The sequence below is a fragment of the Diceros bicornis genome, chromosome 1 (genome assembly GCF_020826845.1).
Source record: "Diceros bicornis minor isolate mBicDic1 chromosome 1, mDicBic1.mat.cur, whole genome shotgun sequence".
NCBI lineage: Eukaryota > Metazoa > Chordata > Mammalia > Perissodactyla > Rhinocerotidae > Diceros > Diceros bicornis.
Genome location: NC_080740.1, coordinates 40,713,315 through 40,733,317, shown reverse-complemented (window position 1 = coordinate 40,733,317; position 20,003 = coordinate 40,713,315). Strand labels below are relative to the sequence as shown.

General features: G+C 34.0%; 1 protein-coding gene across 6 annotated transcripts in view; it reads right to left on the bottom strand.

Moving 5' to 3' along the window:
* Nucleotides 1-20,003, bottom strand: part of DMXL1 (Dmx like 1) — a 131,846-nt gene that overhangs the window by 62,568 nt on the left and 49,275 nt on the right. For all 6 annotated transcript variants that reach the window (XM_058539116.1, XM_058539078.1, XM_058539068.1 and 3 more), the window contains exons 14-25: nt 19,879-19,968; nt 19,695-19,797; nt 16,809-16,928; nt 16,118-16,339; nt 12,091-13,764; nt 10,751-10,858; nt 8,637-8,806; nt 8,011-8,108; nt 6,749-6,914; nt 5,671-5,932; nt 2,720-3,813; nt 2,067-2,258 (exon numbers count right to left, since the gene is read on the bottom strand). In XM_058539116.1, coding sequence (XP_058395099.1) covers nt 2,067-2,258; nt 2,720-3,813; nt 5,671-5,932; nt 6,749-6,914; nt 8,011-8,108; nt 8,637-8,806; nt 10,751-10,858; nt 12,091-13,764; nt 16,118-16,339; nt 16,809-16,928; nt 19,695-19,797; nt 19,879-19,968 — 4,299 coding nt within the window. The remainder of the gene's footprint in view (nt 1-2,066; nt 2,259-2,719; nt 3,814-5,670; nt 5,933-6,748; nt 6,915-8,010; nt 8,109-8,636; nt 8,807-10,750; nt 10,859-12,090; nt 13,765-16,117; nt 16,340-16,808; nt 16,929-19,694; nt 19,798-19,878; nt 19,969-20,003) is intronic.

Sequence of the window (20,003 nt, the reverse complement as noted above, 5' to 3'; positions counted from 1 at the left end):
ACAAAAAGGCTGAGCATGAGGGAAGCTCTGCCTGGCTACATTGAGCTGGTAGATAGGTCTTTTCCTGCTTTTGGACTAGAATTGAAACATTGGCTCGTCTTCAGTCTCAAGACTGCTGGCTTTTGGGGGGACGGCCCCGTGGCATAGCGGTTAAGTGTGCGTGCTCCGCGGCTGGCGGCCCGGGTACACACTGATGCACCACTTGTCAGGCCATGCTGTGGTGGTGCCCCATATAAAGTGGAGGAAGATGGGCACAGATGTTAGCCCAGGGCCAGTCTTCCTCAGCAAAAAGAGGAGGATTGGCATGCATGTTAGCTGAGGGCTGATCTTCCTCACACACACACAAAAAAAGGCTGCTGGCTTTCGGACCGTAACTTACTATCAGCTTTCCTGGTTCTCAGGCCTTTGGACTTGGATTGGAACTGCACGATCAGCTCTCCTGGGTCTCCAGCTTGCTGACTGCAGATCTTGGGACTTCTCAGCCTCCATAATTATGTCAGCCAATTGCTTATAATAAAGCTCTTTACATACATATATACATACAAATTAACATGGCATGATAAGAGAAATAACAGAAGTAGATCTGAGAATGAAGGAGAAGCTTAACCTAGGTAAGAAAGTAGACTAGACTAATTATGCATTTATACATACACATACACACCCCCTACCTGGTTCTGTTTCTCTAGAGAACCCAGACTAATAAGGTAGGATTGCCTACTGGAGGATGAGACATATATGACCCAGATTCTCCTGAAAGCCCTACAGTCTGCCAACCACCAGAAATGAAAATGAGGCCATCCTAGATCATCCAGAATCCAGTAAACCTACCAGCAGACCAAAGAGAAATGAAAACATCCAGAGATCAGCCCAGCTGATGCAAACCAGAAGCACTGATGAGCAAGTCCACAGAATCATGAGCAAAATAAATGATGGCTATTTTATGCTACTAATGTTTCAGGGTGGTTTTTAAGCAGCAAAAGCTAACTGATACACCAGGGGTATGTTTATTATTAAATTTAAATATAGAATAGAGTTTGGCTAAAATGAGTACAATCTGAAGGAAATAAAATTCCTAAATGTATAATATGCAATGTGGGCATTTATACTACAGAGTAGTATAGGAAAAGAAGTGACAAAATTAAATAATAAGGATTAAGGTTATCCAAGGGGGTAAAACTATATGAGAGGGCACCATTAGGGGACGCAGAAAATTGAACTGATGTGATATCACAACCTGTGAGGTGGGCAAGAACTAGACAGAAAATGAGGAGGAAAAAAGAGAGAGATACAAAAATAGTCAAACTGGGTCATATTTTAAAGGATTTCAATACGTTTGGTGAGTCAAGATGAAATATGAAATGTGATATTAACAGTAGATAAAGTGGAGTGATAATGGATAGGAAGATGATATGGTTGATTAGATAACTACATGATTAGTTATGCATCAGGATCACCTGAGGAACTTCTTGAAAATACATATTCTTGGGACTCACTCTCACAGACTGATTCAATAAGTTTGGAGGGAACTTAAAAATCCAAACTTTCAACAAGCACTTCAGGTGATTCTGCTATAGCTAGTTAAGACATCACTGTCTAGCCTAGAGGAATGACAGGGGCAAAATACTTCAAATTATCCTCAAAATACATAATATTTTAATATTAACAAAGGAAAACTTTACTTACACATCAGTACTTATACAACAAAATATTAAGTTTCTATCTCTAAAAACAATCAGCTTTTTGGCTAAGTGAACTGCTAAAGGAACTACTTATATATCTGCATACACACCTATTACTCTTATTTTAATAAAGTGGCTAAATAAGACTAAATAACTAGCATTGTGATTAAAACCTAAGTACTCTATTGGGTATAAGTAACACAAGTAAGATGAGCCTGGCCTACGACCAGAAGTATGCCTTGATTAAAACCAATATCAACTTTGCAATATAATAATCAGTATGTATAGTCTGATGTTTAAAATTATTTATAAACAGCCTCAACACTTATCTCTTAGTTTTATCATAGTATTTAGGTAAGTTAAAAGACTGAAACCAAGTATACTTACTTTATTGCTTTGGATATCAGGATGGGGTGGTGAATCAAAGTTGATTATGGCATGTAAAATATCATGTGTTAGATTACTAAGGTGCAATAACGGATTGGCAACTACTGTTTTGGCACTGGCTGTGCAAGCAAAGAGGAGAGGTACTGAGGTTTGCTCTGACAGAGGGCTAGGAAATATTGGTTCTGATGTTTCCTTAAAACAAAGAAAAAAGGTTAATCAACTTTTTATAGTTATAATCCATTACTTAAGTAATTCAGGGGTCCCTCTGAAAAACTTCGAAACAATCAAAAATTAAAAGCATAACAGAAACTGTTATAGAGTTAGATGGGACTTGAAGAGGTCAACATTCCACCTATTACATTGAAAAATTATGGGACAATACCCTCTTATCATAAGGATAAGTCCATCACCTTATAAGGCATTCATATAAGAATGTGGAGTATGAAGTCAGCAGATCATAGGACCTGATATTAAATTGTCGTTAAACCACAATACATACTAACTCTACAAATTCATAATATGAAGTACTACACAAAAAAGAGCATTCTTTAAAGCAACCATAATGAAGAAAATCAACAATTTTAATATTTAAAAACCAAAAAAGCAATATCAAAAACTGTTTTTCATACATCACTATCATATAAGTTACATACCTGCTGAGATTCCTGTAAAAGCAAAATCAATTCCATTCTCACAGATGCAAGACCCCCACCATGGGATCCATGAAGTATGCAGTAACTAAGAAACATCCTCAAGAGTGACTGATATTTCAAAAGCCACTGTCTTTTTTCCTGAAAATTTTCTCTCAGTTGTTTCACTTTTGTTTGGTGAAGCAAATCTTCAGAATCTTCATTTAATCCAAATTCATCTCCATTTTTGCAAAATGCAGACTGTAATTCTTCAGCATCTGAACAATAGTCACAAGTCCTCTGAAGAGCTATTACCTCTTTTTCAAGCCAGTGGTACAGTTGGTAACGCAATTTTCCACCATCGATTTCATAGCCAGTAGATAAAGTACGAAGTTCTACCGTGAGAATCTTTAAACATGCTCTAAATTTTAATTGAATTGCAATTATATCTTCTGATGGACTTAAAATGTCATTTTCATCTAGTGTGCTGAGAGATTCTGTGTAATTAGAACTTGTTTCATCTATTTTTTTTTCTATTTTTCTCTGTAAAGGTTTTAGTGCTTTCATTGAAATAGGGAGATCCTCATTTTCTTCATCATTATCACTGTCCCATTTTAATTCTAAAGAGTCATCCTGAAATACAACACTTGGCTGGCTCCAGTCAAAAGAAAGAGTGGAGTTTGATTGCTTCTCTGAGGAACCCTCTGAAGAAGATCCAAAACCATTAATCAGTGACTGTGAATGATCGATAGCAGAAGACTTATCTTCCCTTGCATCCAATTTCAATGGAGAAGAAGGAGAACAGTCTTTACTAGTATCCAAAAAACTAGATGTTCTAAAAAACGGTTTTGTTTTCTTGATAACTTTTGGCATCTTTGATAATACTTCCAAAGCCAACATGGGGCAGCCAGCTTTTAAATGAGCACTGGCAGTAGTAAAAAATAATCTTCTTTCACTTAAATTAATTGTTCCTGCCAGTCCACTTTTTCCTGTTAAACTCAAGTGTGTGGAAAATGCATCAGATGATCCAAAATGACGTCTCAGCAAAAGAGGATGTGTTCTTAGATAATTGTAGAAATTAAAAACTGCAGGATTACAGGCTGACATCATGACTTGATCTGAAAGTAAATTCATTTAATGAGCCAAGAAAAATTCTTCACAAGTTGTACTGTAGTCCTTTTTCTCTACTATGGCACCTTTATCTACCTGGTCTTTTGACTAAATTTTATTAACAGACCACACTAATACATAGCACTGAACAGACAAGAACACATTTGCAATGAAAGTGTTCTATCACAGTAGGAAAATAAAGGTTATGCTGATTTCACATCTCTTCATTTAGTAATCTAAGATAATTCAAAACATTCACTTACACACTTTTAGTTCTTTTTCTCCTACTTTCTTGGACACTCCTCAGAATGCTTTGCTAGATCTTCCTCATCTTCTCTATCTCTGAATGTTGAGTGTTCTAGAGTTCAGCGCTTGACTTCTTTTCTATCTACACTCCTTGGGGGAACTCATATAGTCCCATGGCTTTAAATACCATCTATATGCTGATAACTTGTACATCTCTATTTCCAGTCCCAACTTCACCCTGTAAAATCTAGACTACTATATCCAAAGACCTACGTTACATTTCCATTTACATGTACACATTGTTGCCTCAGGGCCTTTTTATTTAGTGTGCATTTGGCCTAAACCACTCTTTACCCAGATATCTACATTAATCATTTGCTCATTTCAATTAGGTCTTTGCTCAAAGGTCACCTTATCAGAGAAGTCTTCTCTTTCTAAAACAACACTCCCCAAACTCTGCTTCTAGTATTCCCCATATCATTTATCTGTTGCTCAAGCTAAAAACCCAGGAATTATCCTTGACTCGTATTCCCTCCACATTCCATATATAATCTAGTCCTATCTAGTCAATCTTAAAATGATATTCCAAATCCAACCACTTCTCACTGCCTCCACTCCAATCACCCTGGTCCAAGCCATTATTATCTTTTAAAATTTTCTTCTAGAATAGTTTAACTGGCTCTAAAAGCATGTGGTCATGTATTAATCCCAAATCAAAATACATTTTTGACATGAATATGGGTAAGTATAAAAAAAGTGATTGGAAAAGGCCTTTTCTTTTCCCTCTTCATTACTCAGAGGCCAGTGTGGAAATCTTTAGCTCAGATGGCTAGGAGAACTGAACAACTGAGTAACATGGCTTTCTCATAAGTCTCTCATAGTAAGACATATGATACTTCCTGATTTAACGATGCTATGTCAAAAGCTATGAACTAAAACCTTTTCTAATTAGTACTCCAAATGATAAGACATCTACTATACCAGCTACCAGACACAATTCAATTCTACCTATGGAAAAATATTTGAAAAGCATATCCCATCATTTTTACATGAATTTATGTAAAGAATCCTTTTATACTAACCTCTAGAAAAGCTTAAGCAGAGAGGATTCTAAAACAAAAGGCAGAAGTAGAGCTCAAAAGGGTATATTACAATAAATTCTCTACCTCACTCATCTCATGAACAAGACAGTCAACAATTTATTTAGCTTAAGATTCTTAATCACATTACTTAAGTCAACTTTCTTTACACTAAGTACATTTTTACTATAAAAATGATAAAACTTATTAACAAATACACTAAGTTCCACCTATGATAAATTGACGTTATATCAGTATCTTCTTCAAAACATTTATATTCAAATGTTGATAATATTTAGGTTCAATACATTGGTTTCATAAATACAGAACATTCAAAGTCCTCAGTTTTCTGATTTATTTTTCTGGGGAAAAAAACCCCAAAAAACTGTATATATAACTCTATGTCCCCAAGTAAACCATAATGTCTTAGACCACGTCTTCAACGTGCTTTGTATTACCCTTAGCATCCAACAGTGTGTTCTGCACCTAACAAATACTAATAAAACTCTTAATCATTAATATCTTAGGAGTAAAGCTTACCATCATCCTCTCTGATAGGTTGCTTTATTAATGTTTCCAGAGCACTACCATAATCTTCCAAAATCCAATATGCCATACTCCGAAGAAAAGGATCAAAATGCATACTTATATTCAATGAATTGAGTTCACTGACAGGAGAATCAATTCCCAAAACTTTTTTACGTAAAATAGATTTATATGTTGCAGATGTATCAAATTCAGACTCATAGAGTCTTGCTATTACAAGAGCCAACTGAATGTCATTCAGTTTCTCAAGACATACCTTCAAAAAAAAAGAAATATTGTTTATAAATAAGCAGGGGCATCTTTTCCTCTTAAGATAAACTCAATAGACTCACCAATAATGAGACGAACACAAGGCTTTACTAATATCTGAAATTAGCCAACAAAGATAATAACAAACAAAACATATATACTGCTTGCTTTAGCAAATCCACTTGACAACATTTATGCTAAAACTTGCAAATCTACCTGCTAGTATTGAATATATATTTTCAAAAAGAAGCAGCCTAATGAGGAAATAATGAATAATTCTCAATAGCATCAATTCAAATGACATATATTGTTTTATTCTTGAACTTTTATACTTTTCTCCATCTCAACAGACTATAGTGTTTCCAAATTAAAAAGTTGTTTTGAATCACTTGAATGAAACTCTGAGCAAAAGGGCAATCTGAGATAGAAGTGTTATGATATTTTAAATGTTTATAATTTTTAATCTTTACTGAGAAATAATCAGTTAAAATTTGCTAAGCTTCATCAACTAAGACAGAGGCAAATACAGTTCAAATATGTTTCAACTGATAGGATAAACTTTTTTTTTAATCTGTTCATGAATATTCTTAAGAGTCAGTTAGTTATCTCTACTAACCAACACACAACAGGGTTAATCTTAATTCTGTATAAACATCATTCAAGTTAAATGACGAAATTTTAAAAGTCACTATTAAATATTACTAGTTTAGCCTTGTGTTATTTCCACTACACTTAAGTTGAAATTAAAAAAAAAAAATTTAAGCCCTAGATAAAGAGCTTAAAAGGATGACAATGCTCTTTTTAAAAAAGTTTCATTCATTACCTCAATTGCATCTCTGAGACAACCAGCTAAAAGAAAAAATGCTGCAGAATGTTCAAATCTTTGTTTCCCTAACAAAGAAAAAGCATTCTTTAAAGCTGCTTTACGCCATCTCTCATCCTCAAAATTGTGTCCAAAAAACTGTGTCATCTTGGTGTCTTTTTGGGATCTATAAAGAAAAAAAAAGTATGAAAATTTTGGAACACAGTGTTTCTACATCAGAACCAATTTTATAAGACAGCAACTTAAAAAGTTAAGACTCAAAAGAAAATTGCCAGTTTGTAAATTACTATACACCTACTTCTTTTCTGACCAAAAATGTTTATGGTAAAACATTTACTTTTTCATATAAATCTCACAGATTATTGAAAAAATTTCTTTCAAACTACAAAGAGAAGTGCATGAGCAGCACTGTGAGAAATTATTTTTAAATCCATGCAAAATATAATTTATATTAACTTCTGTGCTGCTTCACCATTTAAACCTCATCAATCACCTTTACCCCCACTGCCCACCTGAGGATAACTCTGGTGATCAAAATCTAAGGCATCTGTTCTGACTCAAAACAATCCTAAAAGATCTAGTCTCTTAGAAAACTGATTGGTGCAATGATTTTCCCCCAAAGGCTGCTGTTCATATGGATTCACTTGGAACTGAAGCCAAAACAAACAGTGACTTGTAACAGTGTGTATATATATATATGTATATATGTATATAGTATATAGTGTGTGTGTGTGTGTGTGTGTATATATATATGTGTATATAGTATATATAGTATATAGTAATAACATTCACCAAGTCTTACTGAGGACAAGTGAAAGAGAAAAATTCTAAGTGACCCTAGCTCAAGAATGAGGTCAGGGCCCACAGGAGGAGGGCATTTTGGAGAAATAGCTGGTCCATGAGCTCTTAATAAAGCAGAGGGTAGATGTCTGTTCCAGATTCCACCAATTCATATTCTTCCCCACTCCAGATGGAAGTTTCTGGTCTAGTTCCTTTTTCTACAGGAGCATCAAGAGAAGTTCTTAAAATAAGCAAGAAAATGTTTTTCTGGACTGATAAATCTGAAAACAAACTGAAGTGACCTCATCAACATTCTTCTGTTCTAGAAAACACCTAGACTTTTTCCCTATGAAATCTCTTCTTAAATACAAAAATAACTAAGAATCTACATGAATCACACTAACAAGCACAACAAATCTTTACTTCATACATTGACTCTTTATGAAAAACTTCTCATTTTGAAGCACAGTTTTCTCACCTACCTATATAATCCCCAAATCACAGCTTTCTTTTTCATTGCAAGGTAAAAAATGGCAGCATCTAAAGGATCATTCTTTCTATAAAAGGCTGCTTTGGCTACCTATAATTAGAAAATATTGGACAAAATTTCACAGAAACAATTTTTAAGTGAACAAATAATTTCCCATATATACAAGACTAGCACACATTATCTATTTAAATGTTCAATAAATTAAAAAAATATGTATATGAATGCATGCATGTATGTATATACATATACATATTTATTTATTTTATAATTACAAAAGCAATTTACGGTGGTGGCCTCCAAGGACACAGAGAGGTAGGAACAACACTATGCTTTTCATTATAAGCTCTTCTGTACTATTTCTATTTTTCTAAATGTGTATATATATATTATTTTGTAAACATCAGACATATACTACTAAACAAATGTGTCCACCAGCAATTTAAGAATTAAAATATAAATTTTAAAAAATTTTATTAACATGATATTTTGAAATATAAATATTTAAAAGCATTTTTTACTTCAAAAAAGAGAAAGAGTAACGGGAGAAAATATAGAATGTCATTTAAAGACACATCTAAAATATATTAATTTATTTTTGTACCAAAATAAAACACTTACCTTTTCTATGCATTTGCGTAAGATACGAGTATTTCGGACCCACCACCCTATACCCATAGCTCTTAGTTCAGACCAAGTGGGATTGTCTTTCTGCATTGCTGGTAACATGTTCAGCAGTTCTTCTTCTGCTACTGAGTGAAATGCCCAGGCAAAATGACTAGTAGACAGGCCTGAAGAAATATGAAAAATAATGTGTGTAAGAAATATAAACATGATTATATAATGATTACCAGAAATGTGTGTTCTATATTTGCCATAAAAATGTCTAAACTTTATATGAGACTCAAAGGGTTACAATTAAGTGTTTAGGGTTGGAGGGAATATGGGTTATTTTTTTTCTTGCTTCTCCAAACAACTCTATCATTTCGATATTTTCTACAATGAGCATACATTTTCTAATTAAAATATATATACTTAAATATAAGAAAAAACGTTCATGGCAAATACCACTGTGCTGAGTATTTCTGTTCTCTAGGTATTATCCAAGATCTTTTGTTGGAAAATGAGAAACAGTTAAAGCATTATTCTACACTGGTATGATTCTTCCTCAAAGATGATTCTACACTGGTATGATTCTTCCTCAAAGCTGATTCCCACCTTCCTTTGGCCAACATTTGTTTTGTGGATTTAACTCCATAGAATTAAAAAAGCATCAAGCAGACAGTATAGCTTGGGGAACAGAACTTAAAACTGCAAAGACTCTAGAATCAGAATGCATACTTTAAATTCCAGCTCCATCCCTAACTATACAACTTTGGGCCGGTTCTCTCTTGATTCCTCAATTTTCTCATTTACAAAATGTGAATAATCACAGCACCTACCTTATTACATTGTTGTGAGGATTAAAAGAAATAATATAGTTAAAGCATTTAGAATAGTACCTGGCACATAATTACTATTATTACCTCATATCACCACATTAGTAAGATCCTTTTCTATTTAGCCAGCATCATTTACATTAGCAATTCTCTCAACCTACTGGCCCAACCATGTTATTGTTCACCTTCTATTTTGTCTCTTCACAGTACATTTTGTTTAGTATTATTTAATGAAGTAAATGATTAATTATAAGATGTGGCTTTGACACATATGGACTCAAATTTTGAACCTAATATCCAGTGCCAAGGAATCCAAAATGCCCACTATACTCAAATCTTTGGAAATAAAGAAATAAAAATTCAGAAAAAAAAAAAAATCTATGCTGTGAATGGATTGTTATTCTAAATTATTTTTAGATTCCTATTATCTCTCAACCAAGTTCAATAATTCTTCATAAATAATTAAAGAATTTGACTTGGAATTTTAAGCTTTACTTTCCAAAGCTAAATGCAAAACGAGGGGAAGGAGGAAGCAGAAAGAGAAAGAGCCAGAAAGGAAGAGAGAATAAGAGACAGAGATCAATGAGCAGAAACTAACCTGTAAAGTCCCAACAACACTGTTTAAACCTGAAGATCCAATAATGTTGGAAGCCAACTCTATCTCTTGAACTTCCTGGGCATTGAGCCAATAAATAACCTGTTTTGTTTAAGATATCTTAAACCTAAGTCAAGTATTTCCATTACTTTGTGAGTCCTCACTAACAGGATATAAGAGTATCTGAAATGTTATTAAACTAAGATCTGAAACACACATTAATGTTAACAGTAGTTCTGGGGGTTGATGAATTTTTATTTTCTATGTTCTGTACTCTTTTTTTGTAAAATAATTAAAAATTGAATATGTATTATTTCTAACAAAAATGTTACTCAAATTTGGAGGAAAAAACTGAATTTAGATAAATGTCAAAAAGGATAAAAAAGAAAATCTAAAGAAGAAATTAAACAGAATGAAATGATACTAATTGGCCTTTAATGTATGATGCATTTAAAAATGTAACACAGAATATCCAACTGCCCAATATCCATTTCTTCATTAACTTTTTTCACCTACCAAAAAAATTCCAATATTTTAAGCAATATTAAGAGGAAATAAACATTTTTAAAAATACATGAAGGAAACTTAGAATGTGTCAAATTTCTCATCATTATCCTATCTGGGTAAAAACAAACTTAAAAGTTCTCAAGCCTCTCTTCTACTCGCCTTACTTCCTTTTAATAGATTACTACCAAAATCACCTTGGTGAAGAAGTTGAGCTCGATAAGCTGGAAGGGAAGTTGTAAGAAAAGTATGAAGTCGAACAGCCAAAAGAAATTTTAACCCACATTCATCAAGAGTTTCTCCACCTATTAAAAAAAAAAAGTATTTACTTAAAAAATCATTTTATTAGCAATACATAAGTAAATGCTAATAACTCTGACAAGCAGCATATGTCACAGCACCAAATACAGAGACAAAATATTTTGAAACTGACAAAAGTTATCCGTCTAAATATTACCTAATATTTTTCTATACAATTACATATTATAGAAAAAAGCAGTAGTATAGTTAAGCAATTTGAAAAATAATAAAAAAGAGAATGAACTGACTCAGGGTCTATGACATTTTTTGTAATCTGACCTTCTCTGATCTGAATTTTATTTAAATTAAAATGTGATCCAATTTTATAATAGTTTAACCTTCTCCGTGGTGTATGTTACAATATTTTCCACACTGATTCAAGTCATACATCCCATCCCAATAATCTGCCGCTAATACTGGAAGAAACAGTTATACGGTGGGAGGGCATGATTTTTACTTTAAATGATTAAAACATAAAACACATATATTCACACCAAAAAATGATACCTATTAGTAATACTTCTTAAAGTGTCACAATTCATGACCAACTTATTTTTCTTAAATTTTAAATTTTTATTATTTTTTTTGTTAAATTTACCCCATATTTTCCTTTCAAGCATACTTCCTGGGATGCATCCTACTGACCTGTCTATGGTACACAAGGCTGGACTTGTTAATTTCAGATCTTATTTGAGATTTGATAGGAATTTTACACTCAAATTTGTTGATAACTCAGGAGATTAAGAAGAAAAAATGCTCTCTGGGTGAGGAAAAGACCTAACTCTATTATGCTTACTCTTGTTTTCTAGGTAGGAGTATACATTAATACTAATTTTTAAAAAACCTCAATATTTTAAAAACCAAACTGATAGTGGATCATTACAACATGAGAAAAAATAAAGCAGAAAGTACCTTTTATTTTCAGGTTATCTAAAGCAATTATTTAATAAGAATGTTAACTTGTTAAACTCAAAAGGATTCAGTTGGATATTTAACATTATTAAACAATTAGGTAAAAATGACAGGCCATAATGAATCTGTGTGCACCTTCTCAGAGTACTATGATTTATGGGATAAATAGTATATATTCAAGTTAAAACTACTGTGAGCAATGACGATTTAAAAAGCCTTGACGGGGCATCATTTCTATAAAAATTATTTAAGATTATTTTCTGTGAAAATAAGTAAAAATATTATCATCAGTCTTCCTCCAATCCCGTACCCAATTTAGTTTTACCTTGGCTTCTGTCTCTGCTTTCTCCAATATCGGTGCTGGTAGTTGCAATTGTATCTGCTAAGGCCATCAAAGACATCTGCTCCATCCGGCTGAGTCCTGGTAAACTAGAATGAAGTAAGTGGCCAGAAAGAACCTGAGCATGCTCAGGACCAAAGTAAGTTGGACTGTACTGTGAAAGGTCAATAACCCTGGGCTTTGTAGTTTCTTCATCTGCCTCTAACACATGATTATCAGTCATTAAAGCTGAGATCTGAAAAAGTTCATCATAACTTTCTTTTGAGTTATTTAAGGTACTCTGATTACTAGATTTCTCCAAAGATGAGTAACAGCTATCATCATCTGCTGCAAGTAAGGCATATAAAGGAAGTGGAGGGACAGAATCTATCTCTGTGTAATCTGTATTTTCACTCTTGTTGAATGCCTGGGGGTCTCTGGTAGTGCTTCCACTAGCACTGATGGTGAGAGACCTAAGGCGGCGCTCATGATTGGATTCAGCTTCATTAAGAGCCACAACTTCCCCAGCAATGCACTTGACAAGATGTGACAAGATGGCCTTTGCTCGCCGAACTTTGCCAAGATCCATGAGTTCCAAAAGCTGCAAGGGATGGTACTGAGGTAAAGTTGGTGAAAGAACATGAGCTGCTTCAAAAAGACCTGAATCTTCCATATCCACAGAAGAATCAAATGCAGTTTTCTTTCCACAGATTTTCTGTGCAAGACTGGTCATGGATCGAGTGAGAGTTTTCTTTGGAGGATGTAATCCAGAACTTGATGAGGTACTCTGTTTTATCAAACTTGTTATAGATGGAGTGCTCCCACTGTATGAATCTGCTATAACAGCTTCTTGTTTAGAAGATGGCTGCCACTGGGAATATACATGCATTTCACAATCCATTCCTACCACCAAGATGCCATCTCGGACCCATGATAAAGAAACAGGAAAAGGTGGAGAGCCTTCTACAGAAGAAACCAAGTCCACACTTCGTAACAGTACAAATTTAGAAACAGGCACAACTTTAGTACTCTCCCAGAGAGGAAATGCCAGGCTTTCCTTACCAGCCTGTTCTTGTACCTTGCCAGCCAGGGGTCCATACATAAAAAGTTTTGATCCAATTCCTACAGTCAGAATATGAGAACCATCTTCTCTAGACATCCAATCCAAGTGAACTAAATGTTTTGTGTTTGATGTGATACTCTCTTTACTGGATAAATATACCTCTTGTTTATTATACGCCACTAAATTGCTATCAATACTAATGCCAGAATCCAACACTGTATTTAATTCATCCAAATGAATTGTCTGTTCAAGAACCCAACATGAACCTCCTGTAGACTCACATTCAAAAATACTTACATGCATCACAAAGTCCTGAGAAGATCTACTATTAGGTGCAGGCTGCTTATACGCTACTGCTAAACGATTTGTGTGTGCACAGCTAACTTCTATAGGCCTACCAGGTACAGTTATACTACTATTGCTCTGAAGTCCATCTTCAATAAGTAACGGCCATTCTTCCCAAATATATACAAGATCCATTTTTCCATTCTCTGATGTGGCAGATTCTCTATCTGTTACTCTGCATCTCCAGAATCTTACTTTCTCATCTGAGCATGAAGTTGCCAATAAATAAGGAGCACTGCATATGGGATATATGGAAGAAGAACTCAGATGTCCTAAAATAAAAATAATCCATTAACAAGAGGTCAAATTTGGTTAAATGTTTGTTTTCATGTACTAATGGTTTTATTCTTTTGTATGAACTACTGTTAACACGACACTCTATATTTAGTTTACAGTTCAACAAGATCAGTAAGAAGCTTCTAATGACATCAAAACGGTATATAAAAAGGACAATATTACCAAAACCTAGAGCTGAAAGAGAACTCTGAGATAATTTACTTCAATTCCTGCATTTTATAGGTAAGGACTGTTGGCCAAATGTGTTAAGTATCTTATGCCTAAATGAAATAGCTAGAAAAAGGCAGAAGTAGAAAACCTGAATTCCAGTCCCGGTTCTCAACCCAGCATTCTTTTCACAACTCTTTGCTAGTTCTATATACTATTCTAAATCTCATTTTAAAGAGATCAATACATTCAAAAAACTTTGTCAACATTCATTGGCTCCTTCTCTGTAATATTTTTCAACACAATTTTGTGAATGGCCCATGCTTACCTAAGTACTAAATGGGCCCTCCATGATTGAGGTGTGTTTGATATAACTGATGCTGAGAAGATTCCTAAGTGGGACATAACATTTGCTTGGGCTTAATGTAATTATATACTCCTAACTTCCTAAACCAGGGGTGAGAAAACTTTTTCTTCAAGGGCCATATAGTGATAACTATAGACAAAACAGGTAGATGGCCCATAGTTTGCCAACCCCTGTCCTAAACGATTAATCATAAACTACTAATTATAACACAGAAATGTTATATAGAATATTTATCCTATTTTATTTATTTATTTATTTTTTATTTATTTTTTTTGTGAGGAGATCAGCCCTGTGCTAACATCCGCCAATCCTCCTCTTTTTTTGCCGAGGAAGACGGCCCTGGGCTAACATCCGTGCCCATCCTCCTTCACTTTATGTGGGACACCGCCACAGCATAGCTTGCCAAAGCAGTGCGTCGGTGCGCGCCCGGGATCCGAACCAGCGAACCCCGGGCCGCTGCAGCGGAGCGCGCGCACCCAACCGCTTGCGCCACCGGGCCGGCCCCTATTTATCCTATTTTAAAAGCACATTTCAACATAACTGCAATAATGTTTTTTAAAAAAAGGTACTCAAAGAATATAGCAATATTGCAAAAGGACACAATTAGCATTGTCTACTGGCTTCACTGAGCAGAACAGAGAAGAAAGAGCTTATCCTTCCCAATAGTCTTCACACACACAAAAAAATTCTAAGACTAGGAAAAAAAGTTTTTACCCTATACTACTATTTTTGTCAAACAAAACAAATTTTTCCTTTTTCCTTGGAACTTCTTTTCTTCTTCCAGCCTCAACTTGGGCCAAAGTTAAACAAGAGGATTGTTTTTACAAAATATCTTCAGTTTCTTTCCTATTTGTCATATTATTTTAACTGGAATTCAGTAGTGAAGATCATACTGTTCTGGCTAAGGATAACAGCTATCAAAATTGTGTCAATGCAAGTCATTCTTTTTCCAACTTTAACCTTCTTTGCATTGATGCCTCTTTTATTAAAATATACAAAGAAACAGAATATAACTAAGTTATCAGAACACTGTTAATATCCCCACTCCCACTAATTTCACCAATTAGAAAAGATTAAGTACTTATAACAACATGGCAAACTGAAAAGCATTCAAAGTATCAGTCAAAAAAATGACAGAGAAGTAGAAAAGACCAAAAACTCATACTTTGTCTATGAAAATGAAAGAATTGGGTGATAAAGAGAGGGATTTCGTCTTGCTTTTCTTAATACCCTAGAACAGCGGTTCTTGATCTTTTGTGGGCATTAGAATCACCAGAAAGGCTTGTTAAAACAGACTGCTGGGTTCCACCCCAGGGTTTGTAATTCAGTAAATCCAGGGTGTAGCCCAACAATTTTTATTTCTAACAAGTTCCCAGATAATGCTGATGCTGCTGGTCCCAAAATTAGCATTTTGAGAACCAATGCCCTATGATAAGAATGATAAATATATATCAGGAACCACACACTCAGAATCCTTCATAGCACACGGCTCCAGGCAGCCACTACCAGTATTATCAAAACTGGCAAATGAGCTGCACCCTCGTTACTATCGCTGCCCTAGAAACTTCCCCTTTGTCTTCACAAAAGGAAAACGAAAATTTGTTTTTTAAGACTACAACTGGCTGACAAATGCCACAGTAATCTGAAAACATGATGAGAAATTTAACTTTTCAATTTAGGGTACTTAAAGATATTCTTTCCATTTTTGCTTCTGTGTGGATTTAATAAGAGACAGCTGCACCTATTTTTAAATACCTAGTAAACACTCACGGATTACAAAGTTTGATTTGTCTCTTGTCACAAAACTTACAAACCTGCTGATGGTTTAACACTTATTATCTCAACTCCTTCTGGCAAATGCAACTCTTGGCTATAAACCATTTCTGAAGACAGAGTCAACTTGCTGGTACTCTGGAGATTTGCTCTGCAAGCCTGATACTTCAGTGAAAAAGGAGATAGGATCTTCTCTGGAGAAGAAGAATAATGTTCTTCTGGCTGCCAAACTGCTTCAGATATTTTCGTATTTACTTTTTCATCTATGAAACATAAAAAAAAACCCCAAAACCACGGGGGGAACCCTATAAACATTACAATTGCTACATTTTACAATCCAAAATTGCCTTATAAAAGATAAAAAAGCAAATATCAACATGATTCTTTTAAGATTTGCCCGAGCTAACATCCACTGCCAATCTTCCTCTTTTTTTTGTATGTGAGCCGCCACCACAGTATGGCCACTGACAGACGAGTGGTGTAGGCTGGCACCTGGGAACTGAACCCAGTCTGCCAAAGTGGAGCGTGCTGAACTTAAGCACTAGGCCACCAGGGCTGGCCCTCAGTATGATTCTTTATAGCAAGAAAATCAGAGAATCATTTTGCCTTTTTAATTAAATGAATAAATTATAATTATCACTCAATAAGAATAGCTTTAAAAATATGTACTGAACTGTCTAATTACATATAATTTGTTAATTTAAGCCTAAAGTTAAAAAAAAAAAGACTCACCCAGCGAGACAGGAATGGACTTTAAATGTAAATTCCACATCTGTAACAATGAACGGTTGTCTTGAGTACACTCTATTACAATTAGGTAGAACTTTTCAGAAAATCCATTAGGTGAGCTGCCTGTTGGTATTAATGATATTTTTCACTATTAACATGGATAAATGAAAAAATTTATTAAATATACCAAGTTAAAATAACTGAATTTAAAAAAACTTTCAAAACTCTTACCTAAGGTTCCAAATACAAAGTGACATTACAGAATGTAATCAACTTCTTTACCACTTGAATTTGTAGTAACTTAAAATTTTAACAGTTATATGTAGGCTATGCTTAAATTTCATTTTTGAATTGATAGACAAAAAAATCACATATTAAAGTCATCACTATCACATTGCTCACATAGATTTAGACTATATTAAGTAGGAAATATCTGAACAGATAGGAACTATGGGATAGATACTTTATGTCAACATATCATGATGAAAATTGTGTTGCCAAACATATTTTGAAGTAAAGTTCCATTAATGGAATGACCTATTACTGATGTTTATCTAAGGACCAAAATATAAGTTTTTTTTTTTTTTTATAATTTTATTTTTTCCCCCAAAGCCCCAGTAGATAGTTGTATGTCATAGCTGCACATCCTTCTAGTTGCTGTATGTGGGACGCGGCCTCAGCATGGCCAGAGAAGCAGTGTGTCAGTGTGCACCCGGGATCCGAACCCGGGCCGCTAGCAGCGGAGCATGCGCACTTAACCCCTAAGCCACGGGGCCGGCCCGAGTATTTGTTACGCAGTGTATTACTCAAGAAAATTTTTCTTAGTCAAAACTGCATAATTTAAGCAGCACACAAGTTGTTCAAAATAAACTAAAAAAATGCATCTACCTAAAGTATATCAAAATCAGTGGTTCATTATTACCTGAAAAAAATGAACTTCTTTTTATTTATTTATTTTTTTGTGTGAGGAAGCTTGGCCTGAGCTAACATCTGTTGCCAATCTTCCTCTTTTTCTGCTGAGGAAGACTGGCCCTGAGCTAACATCTGCGTCCATCTTCTTCTATTTTTTTTTTTCTATGTGGGACACCACCATGGTGTGGCTTGATGAGCAGTACGTCAGTCCACGCTTGGGATTCGAATCTGTGAACACTGCCTGGGCCGCCAAAGCAGAGCGTCCAAACTTAAACACTACACTACTGGGCCAGCCCCTGAACTTCTTTTTAATGACAGACTTTAATCCAAGTTTTCTTAATTATAAGCTAGTCTTCATTATGTACAAAATTACATAAATAAAAATTGCATTTTAAAAACTATATAAATCATACAACATACAAAAAAATCAGAGAGCAACTGTTACTAGAGTGCAATGATTTTGTCCTTTTAAATTTGCATCAGAAAAAAGTTTTCAAAGGAACACTCTAGGAAAGAAAGATAACCAAAAACATCTTAAATCATATTGTGTTCAGAGACTAAACGAAAAGATAACTTTGGTAATGTGTTCTGGGTGTTAGGCATTTAAATGACAAGAATTAAGAGGAAGGAAAGAATAAGGGATAATAACAAAAGACAAAAAAAAGAGAAATCAATCTATTTCTGATAATTTTACTAACAAGAAAGAAAGTCCAACAATGAAAATATCTTTAAAACATTTCTTCTCTTCTTGAGATTAGCGCAAAATAAGATAAAAACATAACTCCTTGGGTATTTTCTGGGAAACTCTGATAACGAAGACAATAGTTTTTGAATATAAGAATTCCATGAATATTTTAAGAAAAACACAAAAAAATGCTTAGTCTTAAAGAGAAAAAAATAAGTTAAAAATTGAAGAATCATAGAAAAGAAAACGCTACAATAAGTGAAGATCACAGCAAAACTCAACCTTAAGCACAGGAGAGTAATTTCTATTAAAAGTTTTAAAGAGATGTGGATTAACAATATTAACATTCTTATTTTAATATAAAAATGGAAAAAAGAACATTTCTGATGATATAAATAACCCTTTATTCTGTACCTGACATCTTTATTTCCCATTTTTAGCACCTTTCCAATATTATATTCATAGGTTACAAAACACTGTAAGTGTTTTTGCACAGTTCATGAATTCTCAGGGAAAATGACATTAAGTGAAAGCAGTGGTAAGAAATTAAGACATTCAACATAAAAGTGCAGAACTAGAAAGAACACTTATCAAAGGAGACAAAAATAGAAAAAAGATGGAGAAAAGAACGTACAAGAAGAGTAAGAAAAATAATCTGCAACAAATACAGAATGTAGTTATTACTATTACTTGAGGCTTGATAACTGACTTTTAAAGCAACAGGCACACACTGTAAGGTTGCTTTATAAGGAAAGTCACTTTTGAGTTGGGTTTGGCTTTGTCACCGAAACTGATGACCAAGCGATTTTAGCTTTACTTTGCTCTGTTTTCCTTTAGGCAAAATAACAGTTAATATCAGGTGGAGGAGTTTAATATAATTTTTAAAACTGTTTAATTATAAAAGTATTAATTAAGACAATTAAGTCTTTAAATTATAACTTGAAGTTCTAAGCTACTGCTTCAAATTGTAGGTTTCTAAAAGGTCAGGTGTTCATATTATCCAAATTATTAGGGCAGGACCCCATCTATGCAAAGAGCACTCACACATTAATGATAAAAAAACATTTCTATTATACTTTTTAAAAAACATAATTGACAAACCCCTTTAATTTTTTCATGTTTATTTCCTAGTTAAGAATAAAAAGATACTGATATGTTTGATAAATATCACAAATCTACATATAAAAGTGTTAACTTCAAAAGATGACATAAAACTTTATATCAATTTATCTTTATTAACTGCCTCACATACTCTACATAATATTTCTCATTACAAAAAAATTCTTCTTTACCTGCATCAAATAATACTCTGTCTTTTCCCAGATTTTTCTTCTCAGTGTTACTCAAAATGAAGTCTTCTTGAAAAACATGAAGCAGCTGGGTTTTTCTGCCTTGCTGAATGTAAATAAATACCAACATAAGTTGACATATATGCTATTTACCTAATGCTAAGTGGCCAAAAAAAATAATACTTACAAGTTTGGTAATGGGATCTAATGCAATAATGCATCCTGGCCTGGCTGTTGACTGTTGACTTACGATGTTAAACACTTCACCAACATATTTCTGTGTTCAAAAAAATGGATATCTCCTTTATTAAA